Source organism: Phoenix dactylifera, chromosome 9 (assembly GCF_009389715.1).
Source record: "Phoenix dactylifera cultivar Barhee BC4 chromosome 9, palm_55x_up_171113_PBpolish2nd_filt_p, whole genome shotgun sequence".
Classification (NCBI taxonomy): Eukaryota; Viridiplantae; Streptophyta; class Magnoliopsida; order Arecales; family Arecaceae; genus Phoenix; species Phoenix dactylifera.
In genome coordinates, this window is record NC_052400.1 from 12,239,981 (window position 1) to 12,265,148 (window position 25,168).

The following is a 25,168-nucleotide window of genomic DNA, read 5'->3' on the forward strand; positions in this document are numbered from 1 at the left end:
TTTCATAAACAATTTTATTTTGTAACCTAAAATTCACCCTTATCACTTGTTGCAAGAAAAATAAAAGAAATCAATAATAAAGAAGTTTTTTTTTTCATATATATCCTCCAAAATATAAAATTATATGATTATTCTCATAAAATTGTTATTTATATATATATATATATCCTTATAAAATATTTATTTTACATGCATATTCTTTTTTTACTTACATGTATCCATATCATCTAATGCCATTAAAAAACAAACGATTTAAAATTAAAATTACTAAAATATCCTTACGAGTAGACATGTAAAAAGAAAATTTTATCTGGATATATACATGCAAATAGCAATTTTGTGAGAATATTCATGCAATTATGCATATTTAGGAGGGTATATATTTAAAAAAAATCTAAGAAAAAATAATCAAAATCTAATAAAGATAATTCATTAATAAAAAAATAACAAAAAAATTAATTCATGTTAATATCAATTCTTATAGGATAAATTATGTTATTTTATGAAATTCTCACCTCTAAAATAAACAACAACTCAATATTTACAAATCACAAAAAAATATTTTACTAATCAAAGCATCTATAATTAATTTTAATTCAACACGCTTTAATATTTTAAACATAATGAAGAATATATGGATGTCATAGATTCAATAATCATAATTATATCAAAATCAAATGGAGAATAACATTGCTAACAAAATCATCTAATATTCCAACTTGACCGAGTCAAGATCTTAAAAAAAAAAATTGACAATGTGACTCGATCTTTTTTTTGACTTGTCGATCCAATTAAATCATAAAAGACTTAGCAAATTTCAGCCAAGTTTTAATTTTTTAAATATTTTTTTTGAACGTATACCCTTCTAAATATGAGAAATTATATGAATATTCTCGTAAAGTTGCTATTTGTGTATATACCTTTATAACTTTTTTTTGCACATATATCCATAAGGATATCATAGTTATTTTAATTTGAAACTGTTTATTTTTTAATGATGTTAAATGGTATGGGTATATATGAAAAAAAAAGTTATACATGCAAATAGTAATTTACAAGGGTATCATGCAATTTCGTATATTTAGAAGGTATACATGCAAAAAACCCATAATAAAATAATTGTGCTACTAAATTATGTTATTATTTATATAATAAAACGTTTTTTGGATGGATATGGAGATTTCAATTTAGAAAATCAGTTGAATTAGTAGAAAGTCAATTTTTTTGGTAACGTGGATACTTGTGTGTATAAAAATATGCACATTGATATATTTATATTAAAAGGGCTACCTGAGTCCATAGGTATGAAATTTTTCTATAAAAATCATCTTTTTATTTAATAAAAATATTATAATAGCACATCAGTGTAATAACTTTAAAAAAATCATATTCTATTGCTAAATTAACTTTCTCATTCGTTTCTATAACTAATATTATCTCTATTCAAACTCTTAACTACTAAATAATTCAAATTATCAATAAATCTCAACCAAAGTGCATTTTTCACATGGCAATATACTCCATGGATATGTGTGTATGCAAATGTGGGGTGTAAAACTAAGGCTAGGGGTATTTACCAATAGGAAAGCATTGCTATTAGCTTGGACTTTCGGTTGCACGATATAAAAAGAAGATTAACACTTGAGTTCTAATATGCAATTATCCTACTAAGGTTAGTTGATTTTGGGAGAAGGAAATTCCAATGCTAAAATTATTAAACATTTCAGGATAATTAAGTTTTTAATATGGTAGTCAATATCGTCAATACCGCCACTAGGAATATCCAAAAATTAAAAGTTACATACTTTGATAGTCTCTAATCTATGCAACATATCGGCGCAAAAATGGATGGATTCTATTATCCTACTTTGTGAAAATACAAAAACATTGAAATCGATTACAATCCACATATGTTAAAATATGGATAGGTCGAAAATCAGTAGCTTTTAGTTCTTAAATCATAGCAAATATGGTTTTATATCATTTTAATTGTTCATGTTTGCATTGGTTGAAAACAATCAAAATACATGATTTTTGGTTTTCAAGCATTTTTAGTGATATAAATCACAACAAAACAGTATCAATTTTTTATTTGTTTGTCCTGCTATGGATCTTGGAATTAAGAGGTTGAGATAATCTCTCCTCTTGAGAGGAGTATAGCCTCTGTTTATTATAACAGTAAACTAGGGCCTTAGAGAGGGTCCTCTGTATTAGTGTTACCGAAGTCCTGAAGGCTTTCTCATGACCAAAATGGCTGGGGGCCCAACTGATTCGAGAATGGGAGCCCACGGGCAAAGCCATGCCATCTTTTTGTTTCTTCGAGCATCTTTTTACCTATGATCGAAGTCCGGTATATGTACCACAGCAGAGCAGATGCCGGTCCCGAGCCTTTTTAGAACCTTCGCGATCTCTTCCCCTCCCTATCCACGCCGGCCCTTCGCGATCTCAGTCCCACCGCCGCTTCTTCCCTTTCCTCAGGTAAAGCCCACCCTCCCCTCCATCCCCCTGAGATGACTTCTCGATTTCTCGTGGCTGCGGAATCGAGAGGGTTTTTCTAGGGTGTTTTTTTTTTTGCTGCTTTCTTCTTTCTTCATCTTAATTCGGATTCCGGGATGTTGAATTTCTCTTTTTTCGAAGAAATTTCAGCAAAAACGAGAAAAATGGCAAGAATCTCGTTTAAAAATGTGAAATTTTGGTACATGAACTTGTTTTGTGATCATGGCTTTCGGTTCTTTTGGCCCATTGTTATCTTGTACATCGCTTCGATTTCTGTTTAACTGTTTTAGATCATATCCTTCTCCCTGGTAATCAGCCTGGCAATGATTGTTGAAGTTAGTGGAAAGAGAATGCTTTTCCTTTCCATAACTCTTCAACTGGTTTATAGAATACTTGATGTCTTGACTATTTGAAGTTTATGAAACGAACATATTGAATCTAATGAGGCGGATTCTAAGAGGATTTTTGCTCAATATCATATATATTTCTGATGTAATGTTTCTCAATTAAGGGGTGTGCCATCATCTGACTCTGACTGAGATCTTGGTGGACTCATCAATCTTTTGGAAACTCGCACTACATGGTTGAATCTCATCCTGGGATCAGGGTTGTAAAAGATAAATATTAAGCTAATAAAATGGCCAGTACAAGAGTTTGTGCTGATTTATTAATGTTTTGATGGCATGCAATGCAATGCATGTTGTTTGGGTAACCTCACCAACATTATGTAAGTTCCATCTTTTAGCCAGGTGATGCCTTCTCCAGTTGCCAATAAAAGTTATTAACTCACAAGAAAGATTGAAATGTATTAGATTGTATCTCTTGACTTTAAATAGGTGCAAGTCTGAAAGAGGATCTTATTTTGAAAAAAAGAAGTAATTTTTTTTAGAATTGGTAAAACTATTTTGATTAGTAGTGTATCACAAGGGAATCAGCCATTCATATTCTATTTCCATAGTGTAGGAAAAGTAAAACACAAAAGGGTATATTGCTTCTCTCTCTTTTTGTATCCTTTTTCTATTACTTACAATAAAACAATCTTTTCAAATGTAGGTTAGATACATGCCTCCATCTTCTCTTTCTGTTCTTTTTTTTCACACTGCCTGATTGCCATTTTAACAATCAAAATATTTAATATGACCCTTATTATGTGTGACAAGTTTCCAATCAAGAAATTTATTCTTGCTTTAACTGCTGCTTATCTACTGTAAATGCAAACCTTCCAGGTCAAAATTCATTAATCAACCAACTGCAAGAAATCTTCATTCTACAGGAATGGAGGCTGCATCCACCACAGTACCTGCCATTGTTGTTTACGTTACTGTTCCAAACAAACAAGCAGGTCTGTCTATATGGTTTTAGTTTCTAATATGCGAGCATGCTATAATAGAAAATATGTAGGAGTATTAGGTCAATTGATGATACAATTGTTGATGCATATTTATATGGGCGACTTCAATGACATAGTTTAATGCTTCTTTTATTTAATTATAACATCAAGAAATCAGACGTACTGGCAGTAAAATAATAAGAAACAGCAGCCTAGAGAAGGATATAATTTTGATACACCATTGCATCAAGTTGCCATCTGTGTGTGTATTCCACGAAAGGTCTTTGTGAGAAATAAAAGGGAGGTGGGGGGGGGGAGCGAAAATTTAATGCATGAAGAACAGCTTGGTAGACTTAATGACAAATATCAATTACGAAATAACTCTGCAAGATTTATTGGAGGAGGGCATAAACCCAAAAAGAGGTCTATGATGCTTGAGTTGTGTGTGTTCAAGATTGAATTATGGTGCTTAGAAAACTACCTAGAATGGAGAATTCATGACAGGGTGGTTAATACATTAGGGATCACTTTAATTGCTAAAACAGTGCAAGAAAAGAAGGAATTAAAGGAATCTTCTTTTCTACAGATTGGCAATGGGAAAAAAAGGGTCAAGAAAGATAAGGAGACAATAAAGGGCCAAAAATTTCTCTGACATGCCTAACATTATTCTTATCTAGAAGGTAGTGTTTTGAGAGGAACTAACAAAAGAAAAAGTGGGTCAGAATAACTCAGCTATGTCTCAACCGTTTCTGTCCCACCTTTCTTGGAAATTTTTCTAGTTCAAATGAGTACGAAAAAAGTTCAAGTTTTCATTTCTCTTCATTTATTCCTTTGGTATACTTTTCCTTTTTTCATTTTCTTGGAAAACAAACAGATCCTAAGACTTTGGCATATGATCATGATAATGAAGAAACACTTTCTTGACATTTAGCAACCATGAGAAAGCTACATAGGAATTTCAATAGGAATGATGTTCGAACACTCGCAGTTGCAGATCAATGTGATGAGGAGTTTTTATAGATGTGTATGGTTGTTTTATTATTTTATATGTATATGGTTGAAGATCAACAAGACAAGGAGTTCATATAGATGTATATGGTTGTTGTTTTATCTTATGTGGCTATGCTAAACTTATTGGTTACCAAGTATGTGCATGTTGATGTCTATTTTGCTACAAGAAACAATTCATGGCATTTATATTTTGTGATATCGTTGACTCATATACAGTGTCCTATGATGATTATGATACTAGTGAAGAACACAATCTTTCCAAAACCTTAATTGGACATATTGAGAGGTTAATACTGCCTACTTTTATATTTTTGTAGAAAGTTTATCTTTTATGTATGTTTATGGTGGTTCATAACCAAAGGATTAAAACTTGCTTTTATGTTGACTAGAAATCCAAACTAGTTTCTTTAACATGCTAGAGAAAAATAGAGAGTGCAAAAAATGCACTGCATAATGAACATATCAATATTGTCATCATAATAAACATATCTATCATTAGCTCAAGCATCTGAGCGTTTAAAAAATATATGATTGTTCCATTTCAAAAATGCATTGTTTACCCCAATTTCTGAATGATTAGATGTTTGTTCTTTGAGCAATCAATGTAGCAGGTGATTGAGGACTTGAGCATAAAATGAGAACCGAGCAACAATAGGTTCTCCAAACAACTCCCATTTGCTACCTTGGTTCAATTATACACAAGAAATAGACATGGGTGTCTCTAAAAAGATTAAATTAGCGTAAAAGAAGTAGAGATGCACCTCTTAAATGTTGTGATTGTTGAATAGGTTTGAGACTAGATGGAGAATTTTAGTCAATTATGGTGCGAGCTCTTCTACTAAATGATTCAGAATGTCTAAGTGATGAGTGCCCATGAGTATAAATGAAGGGTTTCTTTTTTCTTTTTTCCTATTTTTCTTTTTGATGATAGGCTATCAGTGAAAGAAGAGAAGTTAAGTCAACCTGATGACCTTCAGTCAAAAGCAGTACCAAAAAGTAACAGCCCTGGTCCTGATGAACAAACAGAAGGATCTGCGTTCATTGGAAAAAGACCAACCAGTCATGGGAATATAATGAGAGTTTCAACAGTGAGGAATATAGATGTTCATGAAGGATAATTACGGGAGGAATTTGGTTTGAAATGAGGGTGTGGTGTTGTTGGAGCATAAAATTAGGGCTGGGTGAGAAAGTTTTTATGCAGTTTTGTGTCTCAGAGATGAAAAGCAGGAAGCCAAATGAGACTTGGATGAAAGAAGAGAACAATGATTTCAAGATGCTCCTATTTCAGAGGACTTGACTGAATACATGAATAACTGGCGAAATAAGTTCCACATGATCGAGTCAAAATTAATGCAATCAGGCTTTTGTGTTGATGAACTTTGAAATTCAGCAAAAAACATTTATTTTTATGCATGAGCTACTTATCATATGAAGCAGTGTTCTGCTTCACAAATAGGAAGGCAGAATATTAATCCATTGGTAGACTTTGCTTACTTGCCTCTCATTTGTCATTGGCCCCTCATGTGAAATAACTTGTAACCTAGCACTATATAACCTTGCTTAATTGAACAATTATGATTTGTTCATCAAGGATACCAAATCATTTTATTTTAGTCACTCCCATCGTATTCTTAAGTTGTGGAAGTGCCTGCAGGGCACCTTTTTATCTTTCTTTTATATACACATATCACTGTTTTGAACGGCCATCTCAGTAGACATGGTTTCATCATATTTGGGAGGTGCATGTCACCTCTCCCTCCATGATTTTGGTGGTTCATTCCTTATAGAGTCACTGCAAAAGCTATAATTCTCATTGCCAAACTTGAGCAGTGTTACAGTTTAATCAACATAACCTTATGGTAGTGTGGCATGATGTGTTCTCTAATGTTTTGTTTGTTTGAATGTAGGCAAGAAGCTTGCCGAGAGCATAATTAAGGAAAAGCTTGCTGCATGTGTGAATCAAGTCCCAGGCATGCACCTCATCCTTAAATTATATACGCTGATAGCAATTAGGCATAGAGGCTATATATCTAACAAACTATCCGACCTATTTTATTTTGAGTAATGAATATATTGGTACTATAACAATCCTTGACCTCATCCAAAAATGTTAGCCAGAAGGTATTATTTGGATTTTTTGATCTTATATAAGTACCCGAGATCTATCTGGCGAATAATTGATGTGGGACTAAATATACGACCACACGGGTCATCACATACTCTCTCCGTTTAAGTCCTGATATCTTCGCCAGGCTAAGGATCCAAATCTATTCAATTCCAATCACAAACACCACGATTAGCTTATGGTCATCTCATATATACTCGTGCTGCAGTGTCCCGTAATTCACATAAGTCATGGGCCGGATCCACTCTGATACTATTTGTAACAATCCAAGGCCTCACCCAGAAAGGCTAATCGGAAAGTAATTTTTGGATTTCTTGATTTTATATAAGTACCCAAAATCTACCAAGTGAATAACCGATGTGGAACTAAACACATGACCGCATGGGTCATCACAGTTACTCAGTCTGATTTATGCATGTTCTAATTGAACGTCAAATCCTTAAACAAGAGCTCCTCTCTTCTTTGCTTCTTGGCTTTTGTGATCATTGGATCTCACCCTCCAATTGCATCGTTTGGAGGCTGTTAATTGTCATGTTAAACCTCCCCCCAACTCCCTTTACCACTAGCTACTTTCACCACTTGCCCTCAAGCCCTTGACTTTATAAATGCCACTTTTGATGCTCTGACCATTGATTGTGCTGCTACCACTGGCCCTTGATTCCTTGTCCCTTGTGTTTCTGTCAGCTTTACTATCATTCCACCTTTTATCTCTATATGTATTTTTCTTTTGCTTTTTCCCCTTTTTTGTTGTTGGGGGTTGGGGGGAGAGGGTAGGGGGTGGGGGATGAGTTTGGCATAAGCCCGTAAAGCTACAGCAGCAGCCTCCCTTAAGCATATGCTGCCCTTTTTTTTAGAAGATTTAATATTCCCACTAACAGTTCCTGCATGAATCTGCTCGAGACATTGACTAGCGTTGGGCATGCTAGCTTTTTAAAATTCGTCAAAGCAGAATTGGGCCTGATCAAAATGATGGACGGATAGATTCTGGATTAAAATTTAGAGCCCCCCCCCCCTCCTTCTCTCAAATCCACCACAAAAATTTTGCTTATAGCTTAATTTCTACTGATGAAGCTTTTTGATTTGTCTATGTATCTCTATATTTATCAATCCATCTATATGTCCCTATGTATGTGGTAATTATAGGGGTGCACTGTGTTCAAGAAGTGACACAGGTTACTTGTCTTTTTATGTACTCAACATATCCTTGAGAGAACTAAATCCTTAAGGAGCCGTAAACTATAGTTGGACTACCAAATTTCTCATTTTTAGATACCTATTGTGGTCGTAAGAATCCATGTCAATTCCCTTGAACCTTTTTTTTGGAGATCTCTTTGGCCATACCCTTAACAGCTTTTCCATGTCCCAGCATCACTTTTCTCATCGGCCATTGATCAGTCCACTGTTTATGGAAATCCTTTGCTCATAGAGAAGTTTCTTGCCTAATTTTAAGACATCAAACCATCACAATGAACTCAATAAAGGTCTTGACTCTCTTTTCCTCTTATTAGTGTGTTGTTACTAAGGAGAGAGGATAGAGTCATAATCAAATGTTGATAAGGCAACTGTCACAGATGGAGTCCTTTTCATGCCAAATCTTGCTAGAGCTTCCAATGCTTATTGAATTGACTACGAAACCCTTTTTAAACAACATAAGTCTGTCATTTATTCCTTAATGCTTCTATGTTTGCTTGAGATCCCCTCAACATCAAGGGACCCGCATGAAAAGAAGGAATTGTATTTTACTACCACTTATCAAAATACAATGAAAGAACAACTTCAAGGAGTCAATTAAACAATTCTGATAAAATCACATGTATCAGGCTTCAAGGTACATTTTGCAACGCCATTCTGGTAATGGTTCTAACTCTTTAATTTTTTTGTATCATCAAATGATAACTTGGTACTGAATTTATTCGTCCTTGCAGATCAGTAGCCTTATTTAGCTAATGGATAGAGAATATAGTTTTCTTTTTTTGATATTTTAAGATTTTTAATGCAGCTATGAACATCTATTTGGATGTCATACTACAACCATATGTTGTGATGGTTTGTTTGACTCAGCTGCAAAATTCCATAGATCTCCATAGATCTATACTGTGCTCTGCAATACCCAGTTACAATTTTGATTGATTGTGACAAATGTTAGTTAGACCACATTTCTTTTCATTTCCTCCGCTGACTATCAAAATAAATTTGTTTCATTGTATATTTCCTAATTATGCATATGTTCTGTAATTGCAGGGATTGAGTCTGTTTATTGGTGGGACGGTAAGGTAGAATTTTCAATACAAAACATGAAGCTTTATTCCATTTGACAATTATTCATTTTTAAGCACCATTAATTTACCAATTAACCAAAGAAGTTCTTGACATAAATAATTCCATAAATCCCTACACCCACAAGTTTATAAATAATTTACCATTAATTTTTCCATATACCCCTACACCCACAATTGCCTGTATACAATTGCTGTGCTTTAGGGAAAAATATCGATTGTGCCAATGATCATCTACAAACTGTTAGATATGCAACCTTAGTGAAATAACATTAGTGCATCCTGCAATGATTCTGATGTATCCATTTGATGCCCCATAATTTTACCAACAAAAAAAGGGCAAACAGCTGGCCTGAATGCTCTCCTTGACTGGATTGTATGACTTATCATAATATCTATTTTTCAGGTTCAAACAGATTCTGAGGATTTGCTCATAATCAAGACGAGGGAGTCCCTCCTGAGTGCCTTGACAGACCATGTTAAAGCCAACCATGAATATGAGTAAGCTTCATTCTGAACACTGGGCACCATGTAATCAAGGGCAATCTTTTACATTAATGCTGCATTGAATCCACTAACTGTAGTGGCACATACATTTGTTGCATTCCGATGATAAGATTGCAGAGTGGACTTTAGCTGGATACCTGATTTCTATAAATAAATGTTTACAGGGTCCCTGAAGTGATTGCCTTGCCCATCACTGGTGGCAACCTCAAGTACCTTGAATGGATCAAGAACAGTACTAGGGAAATTTGACATAAGAAGTTATGCAATGCAAATACGTAGAGATCTTGAGTGCTGTACGGTTTGGTTGGTGTGACCTAAGTGCAGTACAGTGCAAGTAACGGAGGCTGTCTTAGTTTATGCTCGATCCTATGTGGGGAGTACTTTGGAGGGGTAGGAACTAGATGTCCTTGAATGATCAATAAAATGCAATCCCTTAGTGCACTTCCCAAGTTTCTCAGCTCAAAACTTGCTTAGCAATATATTTGTCATATTCAATATCAATATTGTTTATGTATGTAATCACCGAGCCATTCTTTTTGTGGTGTGATATGGTAAGGGTGTGTTTGTGAAGGAGATGGTGGAACTAGCTGATGGTCAGGGAACCAGGAGTAACAAGCGTTCACTCAACCCTTGAAGAATCTGGAAAATTGATATCAAAATTGACAGCATATTTCTTAGTTGCCAGTGGAGATATAATTTTTTATCAACTACGTGATTCCTGGAACATATATTAGATTTGGGTGCTCAAAACTTTATTAAGCAGGCATGTGTTGCTGACGGGAGATTGCTATCAAGGCTCTTGTGAAACCTTATGAAGGGAAGAGCAATAGGAGAAAACCGGCAATGCAAAGAGAGATGATCGAAATCGGATTTTTTGGCCTGGGGAACAATATTTTAGCAATTTTAAAATGTTTTGGCATACTAACGTGACATTTTCCTACTCTGGACAAAGAGATCACAGACCAAATATACCAAATTAGCCGGTTAATAAGGCGAGGGCCTGTGAATAATTTTATTATTTTATTAGGATTGGATCTTTTTGGATTAAAGTCCCACTATAGAAGCAAGATTTAATATTATCTTGCTCACCTCCCATATGGATTCCATTTCAAGATAATCAACTTAAATCTTAGGGCCTATTCAGCATTATTGTCGTTTGTCTATTTTGTTTCTCAATAAATTAATAAAATATTATATGGAGATTGATACTAAAGACAGCATTTGCGCAAAGCTTCTGCTATTCTTTTGGTTATCTCTTGCTTTTATTTTTTTGAAAGTAACAAATCAATGTTCCAAAGCTCTCAAGACTAAATGATTTGAAAAAACAAAAGGTCTTTTGGTGCGTGTCGTTCAGTTTACTTCAATTTTCTTCTTGGATTTTTGAATACAAGAACAGAACGGATCCTTAACGATCAAACTTCGGGTATTTTTACTCTTCCCCCACCCACCGCATTAATATCACAATTATCCGGTTCCAAGTGGCATAAATAGCCCCAAGCGACCATTACAACAAAGTTTACGGCACAATAACGACAAAGTGATTCTGACTCAAATCCAACAAATATGATTGCATAATATTTTGTCAGACATTCTGGAAGGTAGTATAACAAAAGAAGATGCCATCTTTTACAAAATCTCGCATTGCAGTGTAATATAGCAGCTCTTTATAATCTCTTGCTCAGTACATATTAAGTATGAATATTGAGAATATCTACTTTAGTCTCAAAATAAGAATTTCTGATGGTATAGAACAGGTAAAAAGTGTCATCGCAAAAAGAACGACAAAAACACAAGAAACACTCATAAATTGACGAAATAAAAGGATGTGTACATATACACCCAAAATCCTTCTATCTCTGTGTGTGTGTGTGTGTGTGTGTGTGTGTGTGTGTGTGTACGCTTAGACAAAACTATCCACCATCATATTGAGTTATCTGCTTTGCTGGTACAGGAGCTGATCTTTCCAGCTCACTCCTACTCCAGGAATAATTCGAATTCAAATTCTCCCTTTCCATATGGCACAATAATTCAAAGGACCCCCTTCAACTTCATGAAATATACCAGAATTGCCAGTATAATAACCAGGACAACGAGCAACATGCTCAACCCTGTTGAAACAACAGCAACACATTCAAAATGTAACTAGAAGGAAAATGGACAATACAAAATGAAACCAAGATTAGAATGATCGTGTACCACTACTCTTTCTACTTTCTATAAGTGTCACTCGTGCGCTTGAATCAAAGGAAGCAGACATCAAGGCCCTGTGCACATGAACAATAGCTTAATTCCACATCCTCAGCTGGCTAGTTATGGATATGGGATCAGTTACACAACTCTCAGTTTTGAATTAAATGCTAGGAAGAAGTTTGGACGGTAACCTTGAATCTTGGGAGAATGTTAATGCAGTAACAATGCCAAGGTGTGCTTTTTTAACTATAGTCTGAACCTGCATATCTGAGTTTAGGATCATGATGTTTCCTTCTACTGTCCCACTGCAGAGTACACAAGAAGTAAATGTGATTGTTTTAGGAGTGGAAAGATGACCAGTAAAAGGAAAAAAAGACAATAACAGGATTTTATTTAAACATTAACAACAGGATTTCAGCCGAAAAAAAAGAACACAATAACATGATGTCAGTACTTAATTACCGAACAAGGACTCGAGGAATAAGCATCCGAGAAGATAGGAGACAATATTTCTGTTACTCTTGAGGCTTCTGACCTTATATAATTATATAAAGACCATCACATTTTGTATGGAGTTGAAACTTTCCCAGCATAATGTAGACACAAAGGACTATCACATTTTGTATGGACTAAACATATGAGAAGTTAAGAGACCATCACATTTTGTATGGCATTGAAACTATCCCAGCCAAATGTAGACCCAAAGGACTACTCAATATAGTTCCTGCTCCAAAATAATACTAATAAGAGTAATAAACTCATGCAAATTTAGGGATGATGCACCAAGTTTACAGGTCAGATGATGAATTGTACAAAAAACTGTAATAAAAATCAATGCTTGTGGCACAAATTTTAGAGTCCAGGTGTAACTGGATATGCTTTCTTTGCTTCCAATACATGAACCCATATCAGTAATCGCAGGTCCACCTTAGAAAGCAGTAGAAAAAGGGCAAACAGAACAATCATGATAATAGAGTAATCATGAAATCATATAGACTAGATGGAATTGGTAGGATGATGGTGATAAGGTTTAAAAATGAATCACTTACATTGCAAAAAGTTTACCATCAGTTGCTACATGAAATGCAGAAATTGGGTCACGGACTACCTTCTTTGACCCAAGTCTCTTCCATGAAAGAGTATTCCAAGACACTATCTTTCCTTGGTCACCTAAAAATTAAAGCTAGTACTATTCAGTCCTGTTAAATATTAGAACAAATAAAGAAGAAGAATCAATGCAATCTGGAACATCACCATGCATTGCAGTAATCAATAGTATCTGACTATTATCAGTGCTTTGAGAAAACCTGCAGAAGCCAAAAACCTCACCCTGGAGAGATGTAATAGTTTATAAGTCCACATATTCAAGAAAGCAGTTCAGGTACTTAAAGAAAGTCGCTGAAGGGATTGCTTACATCTTCCCTTGGCAGATGCGCTACAGCTGTTGATGATATCAGATCCCAAACCCTGCAAGGGCCACTATTGCCTAATGATACAGAAACTTTCCATCGAGACTGCAAAACATGACCAAGCAGATGATATATATGATTCCATAGATGACGAGCTCCAACTCCATAGTGCATGTGCACAAAAATAAAAATGCAATCTTCAAGTATGAACAGTTTTTTCTTATTTAAACATCCTTCTGTCAACCTGAAATGCAAATCCTTCACAGTCACATGAGCATCAGTTTGATCGAGAATGATTTCCAACTTGGCCACTTGAAAGACCCCTCAAATGCCCATCCTACATGAAATATGGCAAGAAACACTGAAGATTTATAGAATCATGAATTAAGAAGGGTAGAACAAGGATATCTAAAGATTTTAATTTAGATCAAGCATATGGAGTAGATAATATCTAACAGAATAGAAAACACTAAAGAGTAATTATTACAAGGCATAATATTTAGCTAAAATGATCTGAATTACATCATCGTCACATGTGGAGCAAGTAACCTAGTAGCAATAGAAAGCTATATATTGTTACAAAGAAGGAAGGTAAGATCAATAAAACATAATAAGGATCCAGATATCCAAGAGGAAGCTAACAGAAGAGGTTCCAAGAAATCTCGAGACAATTGACACAATTGACAAACAAATGGAAGCAGCAGACAGATATGTAACTACATGACAGTGGAGGTAACACCTTCCATATCTGCTAATTTGGTAGCATTCTCAACAGGAATGAAAATTAGAAATGTAATATAAGACTATGACAGCTGTTGAAAGGATTTTATTGCCAAAATTAGCTAAATTTGGGGGCAATCTAATATAAATATGTTTTTGCAGTAGCAACAATCCAATTAAAGATTATTCCTTCAAATAATAGTAAATGATATCAATTTAAAGATAAAAGAACAATCAAAAGATAACATCAAAGATATATACTTGATAATTGTCATCAAGCGACTTGCTCTGGCAATGTGATCAACTAAATCATTGACCTAAGATGAAGATGGTAAGCTATGAGTCTCTGGAATTTTCCAGCCCAGAAATCCCCTGCAGACTGACAATTAACTCATACCTTCCTTCACCAGCATGCGGTATCCCAAGGTCATGAGGACATTGAACTGCCTTAAATCATAAACAGCTAGTCGGCAGGTGGGGACACCTAAGCAGTAACTTAGTTCAACTCATGCAGCTAGGGCACCAGAACCCATCAATTTATCTCATAAGCTCATCCCATCTATAGCTCTTTTAGTTATTCCCAATCTACCATACATCAAATACGAATTACCTAAGCATATTACAACTTTTCTATACTTCCTAACAGGACGACTGCTGCTCTACCATAAATCCTCATCACTGACTTCAGTTGGCCTTTTGGAATTCAATCGGAATGCATGTATCATGCGCCTTTCAGGGTCCTACAAATGTAATTTAAAACATGCTCTAACAAACGTTAAGGCAAATACTTGATATTTGTTGCGAAATGAAATGAAAAAAAGGGCATTCTTTTGTGATTCTCCACTTCCAAATATGAATAGGCCTTATGAGAGCAAGATCCTAACAAGGTTGTGATTTATTCCAAGACATTCCTATTGAATCACTATCAAACTAATTCTACTATGGAAGACCACATATTTGCATCTACCATGCATCAAGGCAGTATCTGAGAATGTTCAGCCTGAAGATAGATTGGAAGATCTCTCAGTCCTGACATCTTCACAGCTTTTCTGCACTCAGCAGCAACAGACAAGATGATGTAAAAGAAACTTCATCAGTCCAATTATGTTTGACAAATGCCTAGTAGACACCCACATGGGATTCTATTTTTCTTCTTGCAGAGAAGTTTTTTGCTACATAGATGTAACCATGGAAGTCAACTTACCCAGCAATAATAGACTTCTGGAGATTGTTATGGATGATCAATGTGCATGGTACATTTAGCCAGAACTCTCGGAACAATGAAGAGAAGCATTAAGTAATGTTACATATTTTGATGCCAAGCTTAATCCCTTTGAAAATTGTGCCCTGAGAGCAACCTTAAACATCTATTCTGAAGTGGGGAGAAATCGCTTATGTGAGAAAATGGTGCAATTTTCAATGATAGATAGCCATGAGAAGACAGAGGTTGAAAGAAATAAAGAGCCGAGGAAAATGAAAAGAAAGAAATTCCACTAAGTTATAGCATCAGATTATTCTCATCAACTATATAAAAAAGTTCCCTTTGGATTATCTTCAATGGGGGACAATCACTTCGTGTTGACTGTAATTTACAAGTTACTGGAGCTAATAAATCTAAATGAAAGATGATCATCGACTTGTGGTCCAACATCTAAGTTGACCAAAATCCAGCATCCATAGATGCCAACATCTCCTGAAGAGGCATGCAAGATACACAATGTTAAGCCCACAAGTTTTAATGGAATTCTTTCTAAAGGGGCGATAACACTAAATAATCAATGCAAAGACCGATAATACTAGAACCATGTTTATAGCATATTAGAGCTCTAATGGCTAATGTTTGTTTTGTTGGAGAAGAAACATATTGCACACACACCTAACGTGAAGAAGAACCTAAAAACGTGATGAAGAAAAATCATGTGAGCCTAACATGGACTGCAAGTCCTGTTGTTCGGTGTGAAATACTTGCCCAAAAAGATGACAAGGGCATGAATGCAAATGCAGCAACCTTTCAGACCTCCTATGTATTTTAGAAGGAAAAATATTAATGACTTCTTCCATGATGGAAAGTTATATTGTCTAAAATCCATAATTTAGAAGCATCTTAAAAGTGCAATCAAGAATTTCAGCAGCTGATATATGTGAGTGCTCTTAATACCAAGGCATGCGATACCGTACCAAACCGGACGGTACGGTGGATATCGTATCATACCGATTTAGTACAATACACACATAGGGGGCATACCGCACTCAGTACGCCGAACTGGCCTCCCGTACCAAGCATAGCGATACAGTAGTAGGGTGGCACCAGTATACCAGTGCAACCGGTACCAAGACAACATGCCTTGCTACAGCATGCCTTGCTTGATACTGGCATAGTTGTACAGACATCCTTAAAGTCATGTATCATTCCTTTTTGCAGATAACATAAATACCAGAGACGACTCAATCATATCAAGCCAATCAAGGAGTGCTTCAAGTGCCAAGTTTTCATGAACCTCGACACTGGTTTCTAGGTCTGCAGACAGCCAATAATTCTCAAGGAAATCCACTTTCTTAATAAAAAACAATATTGGCATGTTGTTTGTAAAGTCCATTTGACCAGATACTTGATCGCTCCTATTCAAGGATATAAATACTAGGGACACCAGCCTATTAGTAACATACCAGCTAGAAACTGGTACCCCAGCAGGCTGGCACCTCCTGGGACTGATTCATGGGCGAACTGGCCCTAGATTGACCTTGTGCACACTTGATACTAAGTTTAAGGTTCTTTTTACACCTTTTTATTTCTGCTTAAAGCTATTGCTGGCCTGTATCAGATGTCAGTACAGCACCCTATGCAGTACATATCATACTATTAGTGAACATATTGGGCCCATTCCTAATTTTCAAACCCTTGCTCCCTCCCTACTAATTTTGAAGCATTGCCTAACTGTCTATTTTGATATCCTACTAATATCTCAAAGCAAGAATTGCTAAGATTATTGTGTTCAACCCATACTGAGCAACACTCCTCTTCCCTTCCTCTCCTTTCACATGCCACTTGATACTAAAGCTGCTAGCAACATTATACATGCTGCTCCCTGTGCTCATTTTTAGATCATATTCCTTCTCCTAACTTCAAATGCCTATTGCAAGCAGCTCTTGGACATTAGTTGAACCTACAAAATCCACACCGGAGATTTGATGTAATGCACATTTTTAGTCAACTTGTTGCCACCCTCACAAGCTGCTTACTATGCTGGGTTATGTATTCTAGTATTATATTTAAGGTCTAATCAGTAGTGATCTCTCCTCTTCTCTCTCTCTACCCTCCAAATTTCTCTCTAGTTTCAAGCTTACTTTATATGAATGGGTTAGAGATGCAATTGACTGTCATCCGAATATTAGCTAAAATATATACTTTAAATTATTTTACGTTCATCAAAAATCGCTAGCATGGACTTGAAGTATTGAGCAGTCTGCCAAGTTCATAACTTCTAAAATCATTGAGGCTGGTATCTCTTAATGAACACGGAATTACAATTGCCTACATGTACCATGCCATTTAACAACTAGAAGATAACATATTGCCACCATCCTAGTTCTGCTGTAAGCATGCCAACCGTATAGAGATTCATTGCAACTTCCCAAACAACCTGTTCTCATTTAAACGCCATATATTTCCCCAATTTCCTCTATTCAATCAATCAAGTTACATCGTAAGGTCACATACTCACTCTCGATTGGCAAACATGCCTTTTAGTTTCTTCCCAGCACTACAGTTAATATTAAGAAGACAAGGATTTTCTTATTAACATTTTCCAGTAATTCTAGGATTGAGCAAAAATAATAATAAATGATCATACAAATCAAATTACGAAGTTGCACTCAAACCTCAAGAATTTCTTTGCTTGATAACTAATTATGGCTGCTTGTACAGTTAAATCCTTGCCAACTTTGGGCATCAGGAAAATTGTTAGACATGCTATGTAAGCATATATCACAAAAATAAAGTGTTAAGTTGAACACAAAACATTCCAGAATGTCTCTGCTACTGAAAAAAAAAAGACACAAAAAATCCAAAGCGACAAAATATTGAGCACCAATCAGTTTTTCTACAATTATGTTCTTACTAGAATGACTGAAATTAATTTGTTGAAGTTACAAATTAAGGCTACCATACAGACACAGTGGTATGAGGAAAGATATTTACCTCTACCACCAGTCGAAGCATTGAACCTTCTTGCATTAAAGGCTACCGCTAACTGCAGCCCATCCTCCACCAGCTGTGACAATTTCTTTTCAGAGGACTTAAGAGCCAATTTATGGGATTCCTTTCTCTCTGGAAAATCCCATTCAAACACCTACACAAATATCACAATCTAAAGATTAGAAGTATTAGAATGGTCATCAAAAGCCAAAGAAAGATTCTTCATGGTTAGAGCTCCACAATCATACAGTCCATCTGAAGGAAGAAACAACTGGTAACAAGCCAGCAATCTATAAGATTAAAATACAAATATGTCGATCAAAGATGATTGTAACCGGGAAAAGAAAATCCTGAAATTAACACTCGAATTTAAAAAAAACAATTAATAACTTGTAAGACATCCCAGTAATTTTGAAGGAAAAAAAATATCATGTTAAGTCCAAAGGCACACATTTTTACCCAATGATCTCTTCTATAGAAGATATCTGTTAGACTTACAAGGCAAGGAGGAAAAGATGCCCCATGAACAAAATACTAATCAAGGAAAACCAAAAAAATATATAAAACTATCTAAGAGCTTTGTAGTATACCTGGACACCATAATGTATAACTATTCAAATTTGGCAACCTGAGAAAGAAATTAGTTTACATTGTAAATGTTATGTGCAAAACCTCTAAATGTAGAAAAGACTTTAAGATATTTATACTTGCTTCCTCTTTACAAAGAATGATACAAGAAGCAGAAGAACGTGTCACCATACAATTATCGCCAATACTGTGGTTTTTCCATATGGAACCAATTGCTGGCTGATTTAGAAAAGAAAAAAAACGCCTTTGACATCGATCATTAATTTACAAAGCTTGCATATGCATACAATAAAATCAATATGAAAGAGCATTTAGTTTAAGATGACTTTAGAAAAGACCTGCAACCCTTTGGAAATGAGCAAAGAATCCCGTCTCCCCCGGGTGTACAGCCATCCTATAAGGCACCTCAGCATCCGTTCCCATCCGAAAACACCTGAATCAGTTAAAAAAGATCGACATTTAAGCTTTGAAAGGTTAAAAACTACTTCAGACTGTGCAATCCAATCCAAATTCCCAAATTGATGCAATCTATCGCAATTCTTTTATAAAAAAAGGAGCGAAATTTACCGGCTGATCGGAGAGGGGATCGTGACGCGAGATCAAACTCGGAAATGACGAGAGCGTTGGGAACCCCGCTCCCGGCCTTCGCCCCGCCTCCCCCAGAGCCACCAGGAGCCGATCTTTCTGAGACGAAGGAGAAATCTCTCCCTCGCTTCCTTCGCCTCCTTCTTGCTTGCCCTCGTCTTCCTTCTCCTCCGCCTCCTCCTCCGCCGCCTCGTCCTTGTCTTCCTTCTCCTCCGCCTCCGCCGCAACAGCGGCGACCGAGATCCGGTCGATGGGACCCAGGCGGCGCAGTAGATGGGGAAGCCGTAGGTCTTGGAGCAGGGTGGGATCTCCCGCCGTCCCCTCGCCATCGCCCTCCTCTGGCTCGAATCTCTCCTCTTTTGTTTCTCTTTCTTTTTTTCCCTCTTATTAACGCTTCGGCCTCTGTAATAAGCGAAGAAGTGTCGGCGTCGTTTCGAGTGCGGCGGTCGTAGTCAGATCCCGAGGAGGGTGGGACCGAGAGAACGCGCCACTTCGGAGTCTCGTAGTAATTTAACGCAACTAAATTCTCCAGCTTTTGCGGCCGACGACCGCCCACCCTGCAAGGGTAAATTTTGACGCTAGCCTGGTGGCGGCATTTGTAATCAGAGATTGGAGACTTTTGTGGCATCAGTAGCTTTTTGGAGCGAGCTTAAGGCAACATAAAAGGATATTTTTTATACCAGACAGATGTTAGAAGCTAGGAGCATCATTTTGGGAGGGACTCAACCATGATGATTGAATATGGATACTGAGAAAGGGATGGAAAGAGATAGGCAATATCTGGTGGCAAACAGAGGTCCTGAAGAGGTTTTTTGGACTCAACATTCCACCGTTCTTTCTCCACTAAATTGTATTCTTTCTTTCGATTAATGTAAGCAGCTGATGTATCAAAAAGGTCCTCTGGACTCAACAATCTACCGTTTTTTTCTCCACTAGGTTGTATTCTTTCTTTTGATTCTGTTGGTTATGCTCACACGAGATTAGTGTAAACAGTTGCTGTATCACAAAAAGAAAAGAAAAGAAAAAGCCCTCCATGAAAAATATTTATGCATAGGCTACAGAATATTCTGACTTACCACCCTTACCTCGTTGACCCATTTGGCTTGCTATGGAGTGACTGAAAAAGAAAGAGGGACCAAGAATAAGTAGAGTTACAACATGCATTGAAACCTTGTATGTTACCTTGGTTATAAGTTGCTTGTACTTTTTTTAAAAAAAAGAAAAAGAAAAAGAAAAATTCATGGTCTAGTTGTTCTCCAGTGGCTTGGTTTGCTCAACCGTTATTATTAGAAGATAGACAGGTTGGGTTCCAACACTAGCTAGCTATTAAAAATAAGTGTAGCTCAAATTGAACTCAAGAATTGGTTGTTCAGGTGGATTACCAGCTAACCTTGAACTAATATTAAAGCCAAGTGAGATGAAAGATGCCATAGCACGTAACAACAATCTCAATGGGGTATTTTTGCTGTCAAGGATGCCATTAAGATGCCTTCAGGGAATTTTTTTTCTTTTTTCTTCACAGTGGCATGTCCAGGAAACAATGCAAATACATCGCCATAAACCTGTAGCGCATGATCCACTTACACACACACACCCCAGAAAATTAATAACTCACAATTGTTCAATATCAAAAGCCATCTTACAATCCCATGCAAGCCAATATAAGCAGTCTCTTTAATAATGCCATCCCTACATAAACTTTGATATATGCCAAAAGACACCTAGTCTGAATAAAATTCGGAATAAAAAATTCGTCAATAAATTACAGCTGAAGTTTTTGTTGACATTTTATTCTAAAAAATGTTGAATTTAGTCGAGAACCATGATACATCAACTGAAGGAAGCTTTTCAAAAAAAACTTTAAGAGCACACCCATCAAATCTGATGGAACTCCATATCTATGCTACATGAAATAGACTCGGCTTCAATCCTTGAGTTCTAATATCAGAAGATCTTGATATACATGCCGGAATCCAAGTTGTCCCAACTTCAGATGCATCCTCTTCTCTTCCACAACTTATTTGCTCATAATGTTACCAGGGTCTTCATCGAAGACCCAGCCAATAAAGTGGAACAGCGTAAAAAGCCAAGGGTTCATCACTAGAGAAATTGTTGCACCCAGAAACAAGCATAAATTATTATCAGAAATCTATTTTTAAAGCCATGATTCCGATTGGTCTAGTAATGAACATAGACTATACTTGTACCAAAATAAATTTGTCAGAGCAATGGATGAGATGAGGGTTATGGTGTAGGCATTAATTTTGACAAATTTACAAGGAAGCAGCATTCTTGGCATCTGATCAAAATGGGAAAGTATTTCCACCATGACCAATTAAACCATTAAAAAAAAAGAGAGAGACGAGTGGGAAGCATTTACAACATAATACGACAATGTCCTCGTAATGCACAACAGAAGAAAGAAATGGAACCACATTCTTCTTACCCAAAAAAAACTCACCCCAATTAGCAACCCATCTTCTTCATCTTCTTCGACTCGGCCTCTATATTTTCTCCTCGAACTCTCTTCCTTTCGATGAAAAATTAAAGAACCAATCAGTCAAACCACTGGTGGACGGCCACCCCTTCGTCCGAAGCTTGCCATAGAGGGCGAGGCACTCCCAGTAGGCCCTCCGGCTTCTCGTCTCTTTGCTTCCCTTCTTCTTCTTCTTCTTCTTCTCCCACTGGTGGTCGCACTCGAGGAAGAGCTCGTCGACCAGCCCGATTGCCCGCCCATTCACCACCTCCTCCACCACCCCCGCCTCCGCCTTCATCACCACGTACTCCTCCTCGCGGACGTTCTTTTCCAGCCACTCCGCCATCCCGCCCTCGCCCCGCGCGGCCGCCGCCGCCTCCGCCTCGTCCCCCGCCACCACCACCCGGATGATCTCAAAGTCGCGGTCGCCTTCGGGTAATGGCGCTTGAACCACGCCGCCGCGGTCCCCGCCTTCGCCCCCGCCGGCCCCACGTCCACGAACACCCGCCGTGGGTACCCCGCCAGCGAGTCCCCCGTTAGCTCCGGCAGGTACCGCGGCCGCAGTGGTGGCCGCCGCCTCGACGGACGCGGCGGCTCCAGCAGCACGCCCTCCAGCCGTTCAGCGCCTCCTTCTTCGCCTCCGGCACCGCCAGCAGCCGCCGGCCCCTCCGTCGCCGCACCGCCGGTGCGGCGGAGGCGTCGGTCTCGGCCGCGGCCGCCGCGGATTTCTTCCTCATCGCCACCATTGTGGCGGCGCCGATCTGGCGGATGTAGGTCATCCGGTAGTTCTCCGGCAGGCGGAACGGCTCCAGTGGGTCGGAGCTGACGCGGACGACGGCGATGCCGTTTATCTTGAGGGCCCGGTCGATGAAATCGAAGCCGTCGCGACCGGCGGCGGCGAGCACCTCGTCGGCGGAGATGACGAAGTCGACAGATTCGTCGGGGACCGCCGGCATCCGGTCGTGGGAGATCGGCTCGACCCCCTTCTGTTTCAGGTACGAAAGCCGGACGCCGGGGTCGCCGAGGAACACGGCGCGGTGCTCGGGCCGGAGCAGCCCGCGGAGGCGCAGATCGCCGAGGAGCATCGGCAGCACGAACACCTCGTCGTCGATCGGCGGGACGGCGGCGAGAGGCGCGACGTTCTCCGCGGCGGAGGCGCGACGGAGGAGCGCGGCCTGGAGCCAGGGGAAGGACATGATCACGAGAGCGAGGAGCACCGACCGGGCGAGGAGGCGCAGGAACTGCGGGCCCGGGAGCCGGATCACGAGTCGGTCGCGGCCGACCTCGACGGCGCCGGCGGCGCCGACCCGTCTAACCGCCCCTCGCCTTCTTCATCTCTCACGGCTGGCTGACTTCCGGGAAAAAAAAAAAACGGTGGTTTTCCGGTCGTAAGTCTATTCACAGAGAGGAATTAGTTCGCGAAGAACGGAGAGCGGAGAGGAGAGCGAGAGAGAGAGAAGGGAGGGGGAAATGCGGGCGGTGAGACCAGCGAGTGCAGAAGGAGAGCGAGAGAGAGAGAGAAGGGAGGGGGAAATGCGGGCGGTGAGACTAGCGAGTGCAGAAGGAGAGCGAGAGAGAGAGAGAAGGGAGGGGGAAATGCGGGCGGTGAGACTAGCGAGTGCAGAAGGAGAGCGAGAGAGGGAGAGAAGGGAGGGGGAAATGCGGGCGGTGAGACTAGCGAGTGCAGAAGCGGGCAGCGGTGTGGTTACCACCCACGAGTGCCAGCACGCGCGCTAGGGGTTCGAAGGGAGAGGAGCATCAATTGTTTGATGCGCCGGGCTTCCATGGCTTACGATGTACCCTCGGATTGACGGTGGAGATCGTTGGAATCAGATCATCTTGGTCTCCACCAGCCGGGGCTTTTGATGCACAGGTAATGGAAGCCCGGGGAGGCGAGAATTTTGTGGGGTTGAATTTATATGGAGGAAGGAATCCAATTTGGATGGGGAGGAGGAAGGGGGAGTTAACGTGTTTGTGGCTCTTTCGTGGGGCTTATTCTTAGGGGCGGGGGGATTAATGGATCCACCGGGAAAGTAGAGTTACGGGTGTGGGAGGCTGGCCAAATGCGTGTTGGCTTCGATGGTGCGGTTACAGGAGGATGAGCGTGCAGTCAAAAGGAGTTTCCTAATCTTATATATCTCCGACCTGATTAGCATCAAAATTTTATTTAAGATGAATTGATGTTGTCACATTACGGTGGCTCGACGGTTTTGAAGTCTAGGGTTGACGGGGAATCTGGAATTTTTAGAAGAATTATGGCTGTTATTAGTCATGATGACCTTTGTGTAATGTCAGGCTCGTGCTCGTTGAGACATCCATGCACGGCCATGCAATATTATAAAAACGTCATGGAAAGGAGAATTTATTAAATATTTAGAGTAGATGACAATATTTTTAACAAATTGTATTTATTACATTTATGTCCAGTAAATTATAAAATCCATATTTTTATCTCTTAAATTAAGAATAGCAGTGAAATCGATTACCTTATGTAAAAAGTCAAAATTACTCTTCAATGGAGGGAATGATGCACATTCTTGGATAGTTGTTAAGTCTCTTTAAGATTACTTTGATCATTTTTTAAAATTTTTATGATGCATTATTTGGGTTCCATTCAAAATTAATAGATTTACTGACATTCTGTTAAGTTATGAATTAAAGTATTGAATAAAAATAAGTATAAATTTTTTAAATTATTAGGTGTAAGTATAATTTATTTCTAATCACAAAAAAAATTTGTAACTTACTTTAACTTTAATTATAGTGTTATGATTAAATAGCTAACTCTTTTTTTTTCAGAGATAGTAATAGAGTGAGAAAGATGGAAATTGAGATAGGTTTTCTCGTCACAGTATTTAGAAATTCATTATCCAAGATTCGAAATGATAATCTCTGGTCGCTAAGGCTGGGGGTCATGATTACCATGGCAAGGCCCGGCTCCTCGTATTACTAAATAACTATTTGCAAATACATGCTGTCATTACATGTTTCTAGCAGCATAATGGGATTGCCTTGAAACTGGTTCAAAAGTCTTAAAAAACCCTGCACAGCTGCAGAACATATGAAACTTCACAAGAATCTATAAAATCTAATGGAAGAGGAACAGCACTAGACGAACGGGCCACTGGCTTGCGGAAATGGTGCGTGATTTTTTTTTTTGTTAAATAAGTCAAATAATCTTGAATAAATCACAAATTCATGGATATCAATTACTTTCAAGATAATTAGCTTACAAATAAAACAGAAATCTAAAGTGATTG

The 25,168-nt window shown here is 38.2% G+C and overlaps 2 protein-coding genes across 2 annotated transcripts; one reads left to right on the plus strand and one right to left on the minus strand.

The window, feature by feature from the left end:
- Window positions 1-2,385: 2,385 nt before the first annotated feature.
- On the plus strand, window positions 2,386-10,264 carry LOC120111894 (protein CutA 1, chloroplastic). The gene is made up of 6 exons (XM_039130051.1): window positions 2,386-2,478; window positions 3,723-3,838; window positions 6,745-6,807; window positions 9,204-9,235; window positions 9,645-9,739; window positions 9,910-10,264. Exons 2-6 carry the CDS (start codon window positions 3,772-3,774, stop codon window positions 9,992-9,994), a joined length of 342 nt encoding a protein of 113 aa, XP_038985979.1. The 5' UTR covers window positions 2,386-2,478; window positions 3,723-3,771; the 3' UTR covers window positions 9,995-10,264.
- A 1,085-nt stretch (window positions 10,265-11,349) lies between these two features.
- On the minus strand, window positions 11,350-22,254 carry LOC120111993 (SEC12-like protein 2). The gene is made up of 12 exons (XM_039130568.1): window positions 21,986-22,254; window positions 19,186-19,280; window positions 18,508-18,530; window positions 18,263-18,413; window positions 14,462-14,548; window positions 13,589-13,602; window positions 13,351-13,449; window positions 13,190-13,265; window positions 12,985-13,105; window positions 12,127-12,240; window positions 11,942-12,009; window positions 11,350-11,853 (listed from the first exon to the last, which is right to left on the minus strand). Exons 1-12 carry the CDS (start codon window positions 22,252-22,254, stop codon window positions 11,774-11,776), a joined length of 1,197 nt encoding a protein of 398 aa, XP_038986496.1. The 3' UTR covers window positions 11,350-11,773.
- Window positions 22,255-25,168: the final 2,914 nt, after the last annotated feature.

Excerpts from the sequence above, each read along its gene's own strand:
- LOC120111894 (XM_039130051.1), top strand. The coding sequence starts at position 3,772 with ATGGAGGCTGCATCCACCACAGTACCTGCCATTGTTGTTTACGTTACT. Across the intron at positions 3,839-6,744 it reads TGTTCCAAACAAACAAGCAG|GCAAGAAGCTTGCCGAGAGC; the intron begins GTCTGTCTATAT and ends GTTTGAATGTAG. Across the intron at positions 9,236-9,644 it reads TTTATTGGTGGGACGGTAAG|GTTCAAACAGATTCTGAGGA; the intron begins GTAGAATTTTCA and ends TCTATTTTTCAG.
- LOC120111993 (XM_039130568.1), bottom strand. The coding sequence starts at position 22,254 with ATGGCGGAGTGGCTGGAAAAGAACGTCCGCGAGGAGGAGTACGTGGTG. Across the intron at positions 12,010-12,126 it reads ACATTCTCCCAAGATTCAAG|GGCCTTGATGTCTGCTTCCT; the intron begins GTTACCGTCCAA and ends TCATGTGCACAG. Across the intron at positions 11,854-11,941 it reads AGAAAGTAGAAAGAGTAGTG|GGTTGAGCATGTTGCTCGTT; the intron begins GTACACGATCAT and ends TTGTTTCAACAG.